The following is a 15,889-nucleotide window of genomic DNA, read 5'->3' as shown; positions in this document are numbered from 1 at the left end:
AGAAGAAAATGCCCAGGAGAACGTACATTACCCAAGAAGAAAAGAAACTGCCAGGCCACAAGCCCTTGAAGAATATGCTAACCTTACTGCTATGTGCCAATGCTAATGGTGACTTCAATACAAGCCTCTCTTTATCATTCTAAGACCCTTGGAGTGTTCAGAAAACATAAAGCCAAGAGGAATAGGCTAAGGATAATGTAGAAATCCAATACAAAAACCTAGGTAACAAGAATACTTTTTCTTGAGTGGATCAGGGAGGCTATCTGTCCTCCTAAGAAATATCTAGAGGACAAAGGTTTACCACTCAAGGTTTTCATCATGGACAATCCTCCTGCTCACCCACAAGAATTGGCTGAAGAATTTCCATGGGTCTAGTCAAGTTTCTCCCACCTAATACAACTCCTCTACTGCAGCCTATAGACCAGCAAGTTATAGCTAATTTTAAGAAGCTATGCACCAAGGAACTGTTCCTGAAGTGCTTCCAGATGGTTTCATACAGATATAATCATTAAGAGTTCTGGAAGGAACATTACAACATCCTTTCATGTGTGGGGTTAATAGAGAAATCTTGGACCAATGTCTTTCTGAGGACACTGAGATCTTCCTGGAAGCAAGTGTGGCCTAAAATTACACAGGAGACTATGCACTTGGAAAGCTGAGGCAAGAGAATCGTAGTAAGTTCAAGACCACCCTGGGTTACAAAGTGAGCTCAAGGCCAGCCTGAACTGCATAGCGGAGACCCTGTCTCAAAAAGACAGAAATTAAAAAAATAAACAGCCTTCCTATATAAGAACAGACAGATTAAGAACATACACAATTTTCTTCCAGTTGCAGTTCTATAATTCTTGCCCACCCCAGGCTTTTACCTTAGTTTCCTAAAGGTTTTTGCTCTACTGTCCTAACAACCATGTCATTTTTCTAGATGTCAGAACCTGAATTCCCTGAAATGAATGAATAATTAACCAATTTGCGTCAAGTATGGTGGCACACACCTGTAATTCCAACACCCTGGGAACTAACCAATTTATGTGAATTCCTGTCTCAAAAAAAATAAAATCCACAAAAATCAATCAGCTTTGTGGGAGACAAAACATACTCCCAACTGAAAACTGAAATGCAATGTGCTATTTTTCCCAGTTTTCTTCATAATTTGGATCTTGTCTCCCAAAAGCCTATGAGTCAAGTCAAGCTGTGGTGCTAACGGGGGGTGGTAGAACAGTGGTGGCAAACCTATGACATGTGTGTCACAAGTAACTATTTGTTATCACTGAAAGCTTTAACAGGTTCACCATCACTGTGGTAGAATCTTTATGGGTAGTTGTTTTTGAAATAGGGTCTCACTATGTAGTTCAGGCTGCCATGAACTCCCACCATGGCCCAGGCTGGCCTCAAAGCTGCAGTGATCCTCCTGTCTCCACCCTTTTCAAGTGCTAGGATTACAGATGTGCACTATCACGCTTGGCCTAGGTAGAATCTTTATAAAGTAAGGCCTAATGAAAAAAAGTAGATCATTCATTGGAGGCATGCCTTTTGAAGGGGATACTAAAACCCTAGTCCTTTTTTTCCTCTATCTTGTTTCAGCTCCTAGCAGCTATCAGGTGAGCAGCTTCCTCTGCCACATACTCTCCACTATGATACACTACCTTACCAAAAGACAATAAGACTAAGTGAGCATGGACTGAAAACTCCAAATCTGTAAGCCCAAATAAACTTTTCTTCTTCATAAGTTAATTTATCTCCGATATTTGTTACAGCAATGCTGCCCTGTAAGTCACGGGCAGCACAGCCCAGGCTCAGTCTATCAAACGTATCGGCTTCTATCTACATCAGGACTCAGGGCCACAAAGAAACATAATGGTAGAAGATTCCTCTGATGCCAAATTAGCAGCATCAGCATTAGTGCTCACTTTCCAGAGGCAGCAGTAACAGTCTAAAGGCATTCTATGCCAAGTAAATATCATGTTTATAAGCTGAGATGTCTAGTGCTCAGGAAATACAGCACCCATTTCTGCAGCCGGCTACTTCTGTGGCATGATATGGCTATGACTCTAGCATCAACGTCTTTCAACCTGGATTCCCAAGTAGAAGAATTCTGTAATATCAATGCCCTTTCAATAACGGCTGTTCAACTTAACTCAGCTACAGACAGTGACTACAGCACACAACTGAAACATGCTTTTTTGGTCAAAATTGCCTCCTGATTATCCTGGTTTTTATACCTTTTAAATACAAACTTATACATACCAATGACATCTATTGTCTACCCTAAAACTTTGTTTGGTTGGTTGGTTTTTGGTGTTTTTTGGTTTTGGGTTTTTTGGGGGTTTGTTTTTGTTTTTGTTTTTGTTTTTTTGGGTTTTTTTGGAGACAGGTCTCTTGCTATATACCGCAGGCTGGCCTCAAACTCATGTTACTCCTTCATCAGTCTACAGGGTGCCAGCTAGGACTACAAGCATGTGCCACCATGCTCCACTCTACTCAATCTTTCGGTTCTAATTCTAGTCTCTGTTCTTAGACAAACATGCCATACTATAATTACAAATGCTCTTGGGACGGGGATTTAGCTCAGCAGCATAAGTGCCTGCCTGGTAAGCACAAGGTCGTGAGTTCAATCCCCAGTACCAAAAATAAAAATAAATAAAAATAAAAAATAAACAAATGCTATTAATTCCATGTAGAATTTAATTCTTCCCTAATTTTTTAATGGCAGTTTTCACTTCCCAATTAAACTATAAACTCCTTTAATACTGATGTAAATCTTAATACCTTTATTACACCCCATGTTGCCAGTTATGGCATACAGGATGTTTTCTGATTAACTAGATTTTTATGTTTTAACTTACTAAACTTTAACTTTCAGATCACATATAGCACTGATTTTTCTTGCTTTAGAGAGAACTTAACAGTATCAGACAACAGATATTAGTTTAAAAATTGTTTCTTTAACATACTCTAAAGTTTCATGCATTGAAAACAATTTACTTTGTCTAGGAGATTCTAAACATAGATATACAAAAAATGAATTTTTAACAATGAAAAGCAGTTACAGAAAATAAGCAAATAAATATTACTACGTAAACATCACCAACTAAAGCAATAGCAAAAAATTACATAGCCACAAATTATTGGGTACTTATAACAGATATCTTGTTAAACTGAATTTGCATGAACTCTTTACAACACTCTTATGAAGAGTGTTGTACTTTTTTCCCTAATTTTTTAATGGCAGTTTTCACTTCCCAATTAAACTATAAACTCCTTTAATACTGATGTAAATCTTAATACCTTTATTACACCCCATGTTGCCAGTTATGCTACTTTTCCACTATTAGCCTACTTTTCTGGTCATTTATTCATTCATTTTTGTAGTGCTAGAGATCAAATCCAGGGTCTCAAGTATACCAGCAAGCCCTCTACCTATCACTGAGTTACACTCCTAGCCCTAGACTTGTTTCAGATAAAGAAAAGTACAGATACTCTCTAAAGTCATACATTGGCAAGCAAACAGGACAGCCACAAATTTTTTTTTTAAAGATACAGCTTCGCTGGGCTGGGGATTTAGCTCAGCGGCATAAGTACCTGCCTTGCAAGCGCGTGGTCACGAGTTTGATCCCCAGTACCGATAAAAAAAAAAAGATACAGCTTTGCTGTGCAGCCCAGGAGAGCCTCGAACTCACAGCAATGCTCCTGCCTCAGCCTCCTGAGTGCTAGGTTACAGAGATGTGCCATCACATCTGGCTACAATCACAATTTCAACTCAGATACTCCAACTGCAAAAAATTTAATTGCTTCAATCAGATTGGTTCAATCAAAACCCATAGTGTTCTACTGCATATCTCAAAGATTTCACAGCATTTCTGTTTTCCCTGTTAACTTCTGCATTTGCATTTCCCGGAATACATCATTACCTGTCAGGCTTTTCTACCTTAAAAAGATGCTGTTCCCTCAGACACCACCGTTTTACTCAGAAAACTCTACTCACTTTAAACAGTGGCTTAAAAAACAATGTCTGTAAAGTCTTCATTCCTCCTACAGTTTCTGCCCCCATTCCTAAGAGATGGAACACATCTCTGGAAACAATGATTTGCTCCCTGGAAACAATGATTCACAAATACTTCTATTGTTGTACTTATTTGTATTATATTGTTACAGAACTACCTACTGGGCATTACACGGCACTTCAAGTATTAGACATTGTGGCACTGAAGACCAGAAGTGCAATAGTCGGTTGAACTCAACTACAAAGAATATTGTCTCTAAACAAAATAGCATCATTTGTTCTAATAATATTTTATCCTTTATGTTGCTGCACACATCAAAGATTTAATGATGAGTAAAACTATTATCATATACTTACCAGGTTCAGATTGGAACTTTAAAACCTAATCTTATCAATCATTTTTCAATTCCCACATTAAAGACTAGTAATATTACAACTTTTCAATTACTATACATACTAGTAACAAATATTTTAAAATTGCAAACACATTCTTTACCTACTACATTTCTTAAAAGTCCAACCAAGAGTAAGACATTCACAATAAGGAAGCTGAGACAAAAAGAAAACTATATTGATTTTCAGAAGTGTTAATCCTACCAACATCTGAATTGTTTACTCTTTTCTACATCCCAAAGTGCTTTCATTAAACTATTACTCCATCTAATTTCTTTCTTTCTTTCTTTTTTCAGTACTGGGATTTGAACTCAGAACCTCACTTACGCTATGAAAGAGCTTACCACTTTCTTTTTTTTGGAGAGGGACTGGCTAAATTCCCCAGACTGGCCTAGACCTTGTGATCCTCCTGCATAGGCCTTCTGAGTGGCTGAAATTATAGCTATACCACTAAATCCTGAAACATGCCTTTATTTATTTATCTTGGTCTTTTTGAAATAGGGTCTCACTATGCAGTTCAGACTGGGCTTGAACTTACTTTATAGCCCGGGCTGACCTTGAACGCATAGGGATCCTCCTGCTTCTGCCTCCTAAGTGCTGAGATTACAGGCATGTACCACCACACCCAGCTTAATATTTCTTTTTTAAAAGAATTTTTTTGAGGTTTAATTCACATACAACATACAATTGTCTATTTACACCCAGCTTAATATTTCTTTTTTAAAAGAATTTTTTTGAGGTTTAATTCACATACAACATACAATTGTCTATTTAAAGTATACAACTGAGTATCATGCAACTATCACCACAGTCAATTTTCCATTTTCATCAACCCCAAAAGAAATCTGTACCCACTTAGCTGTACCCACTCTCTGTATTAGGACTTTTCAAAGAAGAACCAATAGCATGAGTATATATCCACAGAGAGACATCTATTTTAAGGAACTGGCTCATGACTGTGGGGTCTGGCAAATCCAAAATTTGCATTGTCAAGCCAGAGATCCAGGGAAGACCTGCTGTTGTAATCTTCCATCTAGTGGTTCCACAAGGGGAGAAGTCTTCCAGTGGGAAGAAAGGAGGTTTAATCTTTTTCCTAAACCTTTCAACTGACTGAATGAAGTACTCTCATATGAATATTAATCATATCTAAGAAAAAACTTCATAGTAACATCTAGATTAGCATTTGATTAAAAAACTGGATACCATAGCCTACCAAATTGACATACAAATTTAACCCATCACATTCCTTAATACCCTGGTCTCTAGCGATCAATCACTAATCTTCTGTCTTAATGAATGTGTCTATTCTACATATTTCATAAAAACAGAATCATAAAATGTGGCCTTTTGTGTCTGATGTCTGTCACTAAGGACAGTGTTTTCAAGGCTCACACACACCAGAACATGTTTCTTTCTGGTTTTGCAAATCATATCCCATTATATTGTATACCACATTGTATTTATACATTTATCAGTTGATGGGTATTTGGGTTGTTTCTACCTATTAGGTATTAGGACTAATGTTGCTATAAGCATTCATTTTCACATGAATACTTTCTTTTTGTGTGTGTGCAGACAAGTTTTCATACACATCTAGTTTGATACACACCTAGGAGTGGAATTGTTGGGTCATATCATAAAGTACTTCTACAATATTTATTTTTGTTATATAGATTTTTAAAACTCAAAAAGTTTGCTGGGTGTGGTGGCACATACCTGTAATCCTACCACTAGGGAAGCTGAGGCAGAAAGACTGCTGAGAGTTTGAGGCCAACCCAGAGTATATAGCAAAGAAAAAGGAATGAGGGAGCAGGAAAGGAGAAAGAAAGGAAGGGAAAAGAAAAAACCAAAGGATAAAGTGGAAAGAGAGCTTTGTAAATAAAGAGGGGTTGAAGGAAGGAGCCGGGGGCCAGGGATTTAGCACAGTGGCATAAGCGCCTGCCCGGCAAGTGCAAGGTCATGAGTTTGATCCCCTCCCCCCAAAAAAGAAGGGATTAAAAAAAGAGGAATCGAGATATTCTGGGCTGGGGATACAGCTCAGTGGCACAGTTCCTGCCTGGCAAGTGCGAGGTTGTGAGTTGGATCTCCAATACCAAAAAAAAAAAAAAAAAAAAGACATAGCATGTACAAATTTCCTATGACGAATATGATCATTATGTCTAAATTATACCAGTAAACTTTAAAAAACTAAAAAGTTTGTTTATATTACAAATAATAACTACCACAGCTATGCTGGTAACATATAGCAGGATCTGATTTTTCATCCCTGAACTTTAGAAATGGAAAGAACTTTATAAATAGTATCTAATATTATAGTTACTATTTCTAAACTCGGAGTTAGGGGCTGGAGGTATAGCTTACTGGTAGAGTGCTTGTCTAGCATGAGCCATACAAGCCTAAGAAAAAATATTTTGTGCTAGGAGTAATAGTTTAAGTTTAGAAAAATGTTAGCTAACTCAGAGAAATCATTAACTTGTATTCTTTCCGTATGCACCAGAAAACAACAGCTCAAATTACTTTTCAACATGACAAAAAGCACCAGGTGTGTTAATGCATGCCTGTAATCCTCAGGAGGTTGAGGCAAAAGGATTGCCCTGTGTCAGGGATATAACTCAGCGGCATAAACACCTGCTTGGAAGTGCAAGGTCCTGAGTTCGATCTCTGGTCAAAAAAAAAGGAAAAAAAAAGATCACTGTGAGCCTGAGGTCAGCCTAGGGCACAAAGTCAGTTCAAGACCTGCTTGAACTCCATAGTGAAAGAAAAAAAAAAGGGGGGGGGGGGCTGGGGATTTAGCTCAGTGGCTTAAGCACCTGCCTGGCAAGCACTTAGTCATAAATTCAATCCCAGGTACAAAAAAACAAAACAAAACAAACAAAAAAACCCAATAGGGCATGGTGGCACACTCCTATAATACCAGCACTTAAGAGGCTAATGCAGGTGGATTGTGGCAAGTTCAAGTCTAGCCTGGGCTACAAAGTGAGCCCAAAGCCAGTCTGAACTACATAGTGAGACCCTGTTTCAAAAAGACAAAAAAGAAAAGATGAAGGTAAAAGGTCATTCTAGAAGATAAAATAGCAAACAGACACTTGTTCCCAGCAACAGTGAGCACTGTCACATAGCTAGCAGACAGTTTGTGATGAAGAAAAAAAAGTCATAAAAGATGAAGTGGGAAAAAAGAAAATGAAGACAGATTTTAGTATTAAAAGTTAATGGAATTAAAAATGAGAAAAATAAAAAGTTTTATCTTAAAGAAAAGAAAGCTAATGGAACAATATAATGATTTTTAAGCAGGGGTATACAGTACTAATAAGAAAAGCATGAACCCTTGGAAGGAGTGCTGAAAACATTTTAGCAGCTAATAAATGCTACTTTTTTTCTTTAGTCAAGTAACTACCAAATAAGCCTGAATCCTAAATGACAGATACTCTCTTCTCTATTTATTGAAGAGAAAAGATACTAAGCTCTAACATAAATACCACTTAAGAAAACCAAATAGAAGCCCCCAAAAAGTAAAGAGTGACTTTAACCTAAGGAGTAAAGTCAAATCTCAATGGTGAAAAAACTTAAGTGTACATACCATCTCAACACAAAATAATAGTTATAGGGGGCTGGAGGTTTAGCTCAGTGGCATAAGCACCTGCCTTGCAGGTGAGTTTGATCCCCGGTACCGATAAAAAGGAAAAAGACAAAAAAAAAAAAGTTATGATTTAACAACTCAAAATAATAGTTAAAATATTTTAACAACTCAACATAAGTTAAAATATTTTATCGCCTTTCCATTAGAATTTTAAAAAGCAACATGGAATAAAATTTATGTGCTTTGAGTATCAAACTTTTTTTAATGTACTAAGGATACAATCCAAGATCTTATGCATGCAACGAAAGTGCTCTACCACTGAGCTACATTCCCAGCCCCACAACTTAGCTTTCTACACATATTCACATTAATGTGCCTTAAAAATAAAGTGTATCAAATAAATTACTTTCACAAAAACTGAATGGCCTTTTAACTTCTGTCAACAAAACATTAGCCATCGGTTAAAATACACACAAACAAAAATCAGTGAATGATCTGCCATTCTCTCGAAAGCTCAGGACAGGATCTTTATGGTCATGTTTAGATACATTAAGAAAACAGAAGGAATCTTGTTTTCTTTGTAATGTCACCGGAACATGCCATCTCATTACTTTAAGAAATTTCTCCCACCCAAAGCTACTTCCTTTGACTATCTACATGCTGTCCTTTTTTGGGGGATTGGGGGACCTGTGGTACTCAAATTCACAACCTGACACTTGCCAGGCAAGTGTTTATGTCACTGAGCTAAATCCCCAGCCCCCGTCCTTTTTAAAAAAAGTTTCAAGGTATAAGGACTTGTAGTATAGCTCTGTGGCAGAGCACTTGCCTAGCATGCACAATGCTCTGGGCTCAATGGAGAAGTGTGGAAGGGAGTCCTAAGGGCAACATCTTCAGTTCTTACAGAATTTCTCTCTCGATTTAAGTCCTAATGAATGCATTAATTTAATACAGTACCGTTTTCACTTTCCGGGGTTTATTCAACTTCATTCCTTAATCTATTCCTTTACAAAAATTAACACCCTATCCAAGCTGTTACATAGCCTTGGAATGGCAACAGTGGTTATGAACTTGAGCTCTAGACTTTTAAGAATCATAATACCCGGAATCAAGTCTCATCTCTACCATTTACTAGCATGTAAACTTGGGTAAGTTAACATAACTTAATCTTTCTGTAATCTTTCAATTTCCTCATCTCATGTAGGGTAAAATAAGCATCCATCTCAAAGAGTTGAAAGGTAAATAAATTAACATGTAAAACATTTAGAAAAGGGCACAGTGCATAGTTAGTACACAAGTATTTGTTAACCTGTTATTCGGTTTTTCTTGCTTCAGGTCTCTCTACAGTTATTGCCTCACTCTTCCTTAAATGGTGGTTTTGATACAACAGTGCTCTGCTCACTTTACTTGGTCTCTGATAACCCAAAGGCCCAAGAAGCCCTTAGCTTGGTAATCAAGCCAATCCACAACTCAGTTTTATTTACTCATCATTCACTTTATACAATATAGTAGGAAACAGAGACAAAAGACAGAATCCCTCTCCTCCAAGGTTTGATAATTAATTACAAAGACAAGACACATAGAATGGATGACAGTCATCCAAGGCTGCTCTCAAAAAAAGAAGTCTCCAAACAATGCAACAGAATCTGTTTCCTCAACATTAGGAAGCTTATTCAAAATTTTCTGGTTTTATTTTATTCTGCCCAAATCCTCTGAAAATGAATAATTTAAAAACAAACAAAAACAAATTTGTCCTAACTTGCAATCTATCCACATCAATTTTTTATTTTGTTTTCTGTTTTGTTTGGTTTTGATCACGGGTGATCTCCTGCCTCAGCTTCTCCAGTGTTACAGATGTGCACACAAACACTCCCAGGGTCACAGATGTGCACCACAAACACCTCGCATTTAGACATAAATAACATCTCAATTAACTGCTTTCATGGTGTACAACCAACCTCTATCAATTATACACAATCTTAGAAAAAATAAACACTTCTTCCAAATTCCTGGCTCCTCACCACCACCCCTTTCACTAAAAGAGTCATGCTAGAACAGGTGTTCAAACTTAGGCCCTGAATTTAGGCAAAAAGTGAGATGGGCAGCAGACAACTATTGTTAAACTTCACTGAGGGACTGGAAGAGTACTGCTATACACTACTGTGTCAACCAGTTTCCAAAACTTTAAATCAAAAAGGGTTGTCCAAATCACAAATTCATTCACCCTGGGTGTGATGGCCCATACCTGTAATCCTAGTGCTCAAGAGGCTGAGGCAAGGATAGATCCTTGCTTTCAAGGCTAGCATTGGGCTACATAGTAAATTCAAAGCTAGCCTGAGGGACGGTGACTTAGCTCAGCAGTGTAAGTGCCTGACAGGCAAGTACTAGGTAGTGAGTTCGATCCCGGTACACCCACCGCCAAAAAAAAACTAGCCTGAACTACATAACAAGATCCTGCCTCAAGAAACCAACCAAACAAAAAAAACCAAGGCTTTTCACAATCCCTCCTGTGTGACTTCCATAAGAGTAGATTTGCTTGCTCAATGCTATTTCTGAGTCAACTGAAAAATTAATAAGCATTCTATTATCTGCTACTACCTAATTTCAAGAATTTCTGGGCTAGGGATATAGCTCAGTTGCATAAGCACTTGCCTGGCAGGCACAAAGTCCTGAGTTCAATTCCTGGTACGGAAAAAAAAAAAGGAATCTGGACTCCAAAAAAGAAGGAAAGATGATACACAAAGCCAGCATGCAAACAGGACAACTGTTACAGCCCTGAAAAGATGATTTGGGAAAGATTATTAAACACGACTTTGTGGCAAATCTGTCATTCTCCAACATGTAGATTTAAGAACAGTATGACATTCCATGAATTCAGCATCAAAAAGTGTCACCTATGTTTCCATCTGCTTATTGTTTGCAAATTTTCTACAACATATATTAGTTGAATAATCAAGAAGTTTCCATGTTCATCATTTCTTCTAGTCTTTTCTTTGGTACTGGGAATCAAACTCATAACCTTGCACTTGCCAGGCAGGCACTGCACTGCTGAGTTACATGCCAGAGACTCTTCCAACTTTTACTGGATGTCTTATAATGGCCAATATAAAATATAAGTCACCCACAAACTGAAAGTCAATCAAAAATATTACCGCAGTTTTCTACCTCCCTAACAAAATGTTTACTCTGAAAAATTTATCAATTTCATTAGTTTCCATTTCTAAAATTATTTCACATGTGCTATCCTATTAAAGAATTTAATTTCTGACTACCTTCTTAACACTCCATGTACAAATGCAAATTGCAGTGCATCTAGGTGCGTCTCTCTTCCCCCACAAACAGGTTTCCTAAGCACTTAGTCCTCAATTAAGAACCAAGCACACAAACCACATGTATCAGCACACACCTGTAATCCCAGCATTTGGGAAGCTTCAGGCAGGAGGATTACCATAAATTGTAGGCCAGCCTAAATTACATAAGCCAGTTCAAGGCCAGCCTGTGCTACACAGTAAGACCTTGTTTTAAAAAAAAAGCCAAGCATATGGTGTTGAGTGCTAACCGATTTCCAAAATCACCTCAGTCTTCAGAACTGTAAAGTGGGAGGAATAGAGGGTATAGCTTAGTGATAATACAAGTGATTAGTATGTAAAAGGTCCTAGATAGACCCCACACACATACACAAGTATGTACCATAATTATTCCTATGAGAAAATCGGGGTCTTAGAAATATTTAAAAAAAAAAAAGAGTTGGACATAGTGGCACATGCCTGTAATTCTAACATTCAGGAGACTAAGGTCATGAGTTTCAAGCAAGCATGGGCTACATAATGAGTTCAAAGCCAGTCTGGACTACATAGCAAGACCCTGTCTCTACATAAATAAATAAATAAACAAGCAAAAGAGGAAAGAAAGAGCTTAAAAACAACTTGCATGATACTTACAGAAAGAGATTCTTGTATTACATATAGGAATTGCTTTTTTCTGAGTCAATGAGAATAAAAATCTCCAAACTACATATTTCACATAAAAAGCAATAAATGACACTTGTTCAAACTGGTATTTAGTACCTTTCAGCATCTGGCACACAGTACATGCACAACAAAAACCTGTCTGTCTAAGCTTTCAGTCAGTCAGTTCCTAAAACAAGTTCATATATGGCAAGATCTGAGAGGTTATTTTAACTAGATGAGTTGGAACAATAATAATTATACACACACATAAAGAAATAACGTAATATTCTAATTGTTATTTTAGCTAGTAAAGCAGAAAGAAAGAAAACAAGAAAGAAAGAAAAAGAAGGGCTGAGGATATAGCTGCTCAGTGGTACAGTGCCTGCCCTGCCTGGCAAGTGTGAGGTTGTGAGGTCAATTCTCAATACCAAAAAAAAGGAAGAAAGAAAGAAAAAGGTGAAAATAGTACAGATAGATAAATCAAGGCTACCCGGCAAATGTAAGTTTTCCTTTTCTTCTTTTCTTGCAGTGTTAGGAATCAAACTCTGGGCCTTGCATATGTAAGGTAAGCATTTTACCATTCAGCCACACACCCAGTCTAAAGGTAAGTTTTTTTTGTTTTTGTTTTTGTTTTTTTGTCTTTTTCGTTACCAGGGATCAAACTCACAACTGTCTGTTTGCAAGACAGGTGCTTATGCCGCTGAGCTAAATCCCCAGCCCCAAGGTAAGTTTTTCTAAACAACAAATTTCATTCAAAATGTTAACATGTCATCTAAATTCACAGCTAGGCATTCGATATTTATCTATGCCTAGTCATTTCAAAATAACCTGTCAGGGTTTTAGTACAACCATGCAAAGTACTATGCATGTAAGCATTTCTTAAAATTAAAAAAAAAAAAAAAAAAGTCTCTTAATTGTTGAATCAAAAAAAGTACATTTGCAAACTACGTACTGTATGATAAACCGATTATCCAATTATACTCTAAGTGAACCTATGTACTGTAAATGACCTGTTGCCCAAAGATATAAAAAGGCAAAAATATAAAAGCAGGTTGGGTTAAGGCATCAGTAGTTAACTGGAAAGATGAAAGGTGGAAAGATGAGCTCTATGAATAGTCATTTTAAAGGATTACAGGTAGTCTATGAAATCTTTGAGACACCCAAAAGTCAGCTTCCAGGGAGAAAAAAAGAGTCTGTTCCACAGGGAAAAGAGCATCTGGTGTTATACAGAAAAATTAACATACTTTTCAGTTCTCATCCAACACAGAGTGGGTTATAGGTATTATGCAAGCAAAGAATTTAGGCAATCTTTTCTTCCTTTCTTTAAAAGGTTATTTATATTATAATTTCTTAATTCAGTAGCTTCAAAAATATTGCTTTCTCTCTTCCATTTGAGGTTCAAGTTTCATTTCAAGACACTCTTCTTTTTTATTTATTTATTTTTTAATCGGTACCAGGGATCAAACTCATGACCATGCACTTACAAGGCAGGCACTTATGCCGCTAAGCTAAACCCCAGCCCCTCAAGACACTACTCTTGAAGACTTAAAACTTGTTTGTTCTTTGTTTTTGAGACAGGGTTTTGCTATACAGTGCAGGGTAGCTTTGAATTCACTATGTAGCCCAGGTGGGCCTCGAACTCACGTGGATCCTCCCGCCTTGGCCTCTCAAGTACTAGGATAGAAGCCATGCACTATCACATCTAGCTTTTAAAACTCTTCTTTTTTAAGAAAGACTTAATCATTTAACTTAGCAGGGGCAAAAAGTCAGGAGATGAAACCTGAGCTATTTCTATTAGTCTTACATAACTTACTTTAAGTTGGAATTGATTCAGTAGTTTAACTAAAACCTGAGGTTTACACAGAAGCACAAGATCTTTGGTATACTTTGCACACAAATAAGTTTTTAAAAACTGAAAGGCTCTTACTCTTGATTTCCTAAAATGTAAGAGCATATGAGTAGTAAATTAGAGTGCAGTGGAAAAATGCTAGAATGGCTACAATGAAAATGAAAAAGCACTGAAATCATCCTACTATATTTAAGTAATGTTATCAGTGATAGCACTAAATATAATTTCAGAAAATTTTCTAACATTAATATTTGAAAATTGCCCTGTAAATAGGCACTATTTAATAAATGATGCAAGGAACATCAGAAAGTGATTTTCAAAAAATAAAGCTAAAAAAAAAAAAAAAAAATCACAGCTGTTCATTCACCTAACTAATAAAACAAGCCAGGTGTGGTGGTGCACACCTATGATCTCAGTACTCTGTACTCTGGAGTCTGAGGCAGGAGGATCACTGCTAGTTAAGGCCATCCTGGGCTACGGAGAGTTCAAGGTCAGCCTGAATTGCATAGTGAGACCCTGTCTCAAAAAAGGAAAAAACAAAAACAAAACTTGAAAATGGAAGGTTACAGTTTTTCATGCTAAATTAATTATTTTGATTAAGGCAAATTATTCCTGCAAATGTATCAATCCTTTCAAAAACACTGGCTTGTATAGAAGGAATTATCCTTACAAGAAAGGCCCTGAATGAACTCAACTAAAAGCTATCTATTAAATACATTTCACCACCAAACCCTACAGCCCCACTGTAATAGTACTAGACAGATTCTCTGAATTGCTTTGGGAACTATTTGCTTCATCAAGCACTGAAGTGCAGATTCATCTTTCTAAAAAGACTGAAAGCCAGGTGCCAAGTTTCACTATCTAGTTTTCCAAAATGAATTAAGAGTTTGGGATTTCACTGAGAATGACCATGTTATCAGGATGCCATCGCCCTCCCAAGGCATTTAATTACAATACTGCCTCTGTTTTCCTTTCAACCAACTCAATTAAATTTCCTCTAGAATTAGGCACAGAAAAAGTTGATCCTGGGCCTTGCCAAAAGTATCGCCGGGTGTAAACCCTGGGATCCTGCACACATAAGGCTTCTCAGAGAGGACAGGAGAAATAAAAAGATTGTTAGTGGGGTGACATTACCTTGCCTGTTTTGTGATCAAACCAGACGAGAGCATGGTTCCTTGACAGCACTTTGCAATCGAAGGTGGCATTATTCTGCGCTGGCCGACAGCGTGCCACTGAGCGGCCGATTTTGATGGGCTCATCCAGGTAGACATGACGCTCCTGAAAAGGGTGCGAGTTTGGGCGGCAAGTGAAGATGGCCAAGGCTGACGGCATCGAGGACAAACTGGGTTTGTCTTTCCTACCAGGGACAATGAAGAGTTCCTCCAGATTCAGAATGCTCTTCACAAACCTGTATTTCTACCCCTCCCCAAATTTTAAATTAAAACAAACTGCACATTGTCTAAGCATAACCAATGAACATTAACAGCTCTTCACTGGGGTGGGAAGGCAAGTCACAGCAAACCCCATCACCTCCTTTAAAACACAACAGCTCCCTGATCACAAAACGTCCCCAACTGGCAGGTTTCAGTCCATCTTCCTTGGGAAGAAAAGGTTCAAACATCGGGCAGCTTCGGCCAAGAAAACTCCTGGAAGACAGTTTGGAGGCTGGAGGTATCCAAGCAGATGAGTCACACACCAGTTCTTGTGTTTTGTTTGAGAACGCGGCCGAGTCTCCCTCTCGGTGGCGGAAACGTTGCAGCACTGCAGCATGAAGGACGGGTCGGTTCGGCGCGGCCAGAAAGGTCTTTCCGGCCGGAGAAAGGTGTGCCCAAGCACCGCTGGGCAGCCACCGCTCTCAAGGGGCACCGAGAGGCTAGAAGCGAGGGGGTCTAGAGGGCCGGCCAGACAGACAGCATCGCTCCCGCTGCGCGGAGGCCGCCCCAGAGCGGGCAGGGATCCCGGGCGAGGCTCGAGCCGCCGCGGCAGTCCTCGACGCGAGGACTGGGGCCGCGGGGGCGCAGCGGCGGCAGCCGAGGCACCGAGGCACCTGGCGGGCGTCCCCGCAACCAGGGCGGGAACTCGGTCTGCAGGCCGGGTGGACCGAACCAGGAGCTACCCCGGGA

General features: G+C 38.5%; 1 protein-coding gene across 32 annotated transcripts in view; it reads right to left on the bottom strand.

The window, feature by feature from the left end:
- The window catches only part of Slmap (sarcolemma associated protein), a 149,192-nt gene extending 133,525 nt beyond the window's left edge, over positions 1 to 15,667 (bottom strand). For all 32 annotated transcript variants that reach the window (XM_063257342.1, XM_063257341.1, XM_063257355.1 and 29 more), the window contains exon 1: positions 14,901 to 15,667. In XM_063257342.1, coding sequence (XP_063113412.1) covers positions 14,901 to 15,098 — 198 coding nt within the window. In that variant the 5' untranslated portion in view covers positions 15,099 to 15,667. The remainder of the gene's footprint in view (positions 1 to 14,900) is intronic.
- Between the last annotated feature and the right edge of the window lie 222 nt (positions 15,668 to 15,889).

This window comes from Cavia porcellus, unplaced genomic scaffold, assembly GCF_034190915.1.
Source record: "Cavia porcellus strain 051 isolate PalLab524CR breed Dunkin Hartley unplaced genomic scaffold, mCavPor4.1 scaffold_10, whole genome shotgun sequence".
NCBI classification, from domain to species: Eukaryota; Metazoa; Chordata; class Mammalia; order Rodentia; family Caviidae; genus Cavia; species Cavia porcellus.
This window is presented reverse-complemented; position numbering and strand designations above follow the sequence as displayed.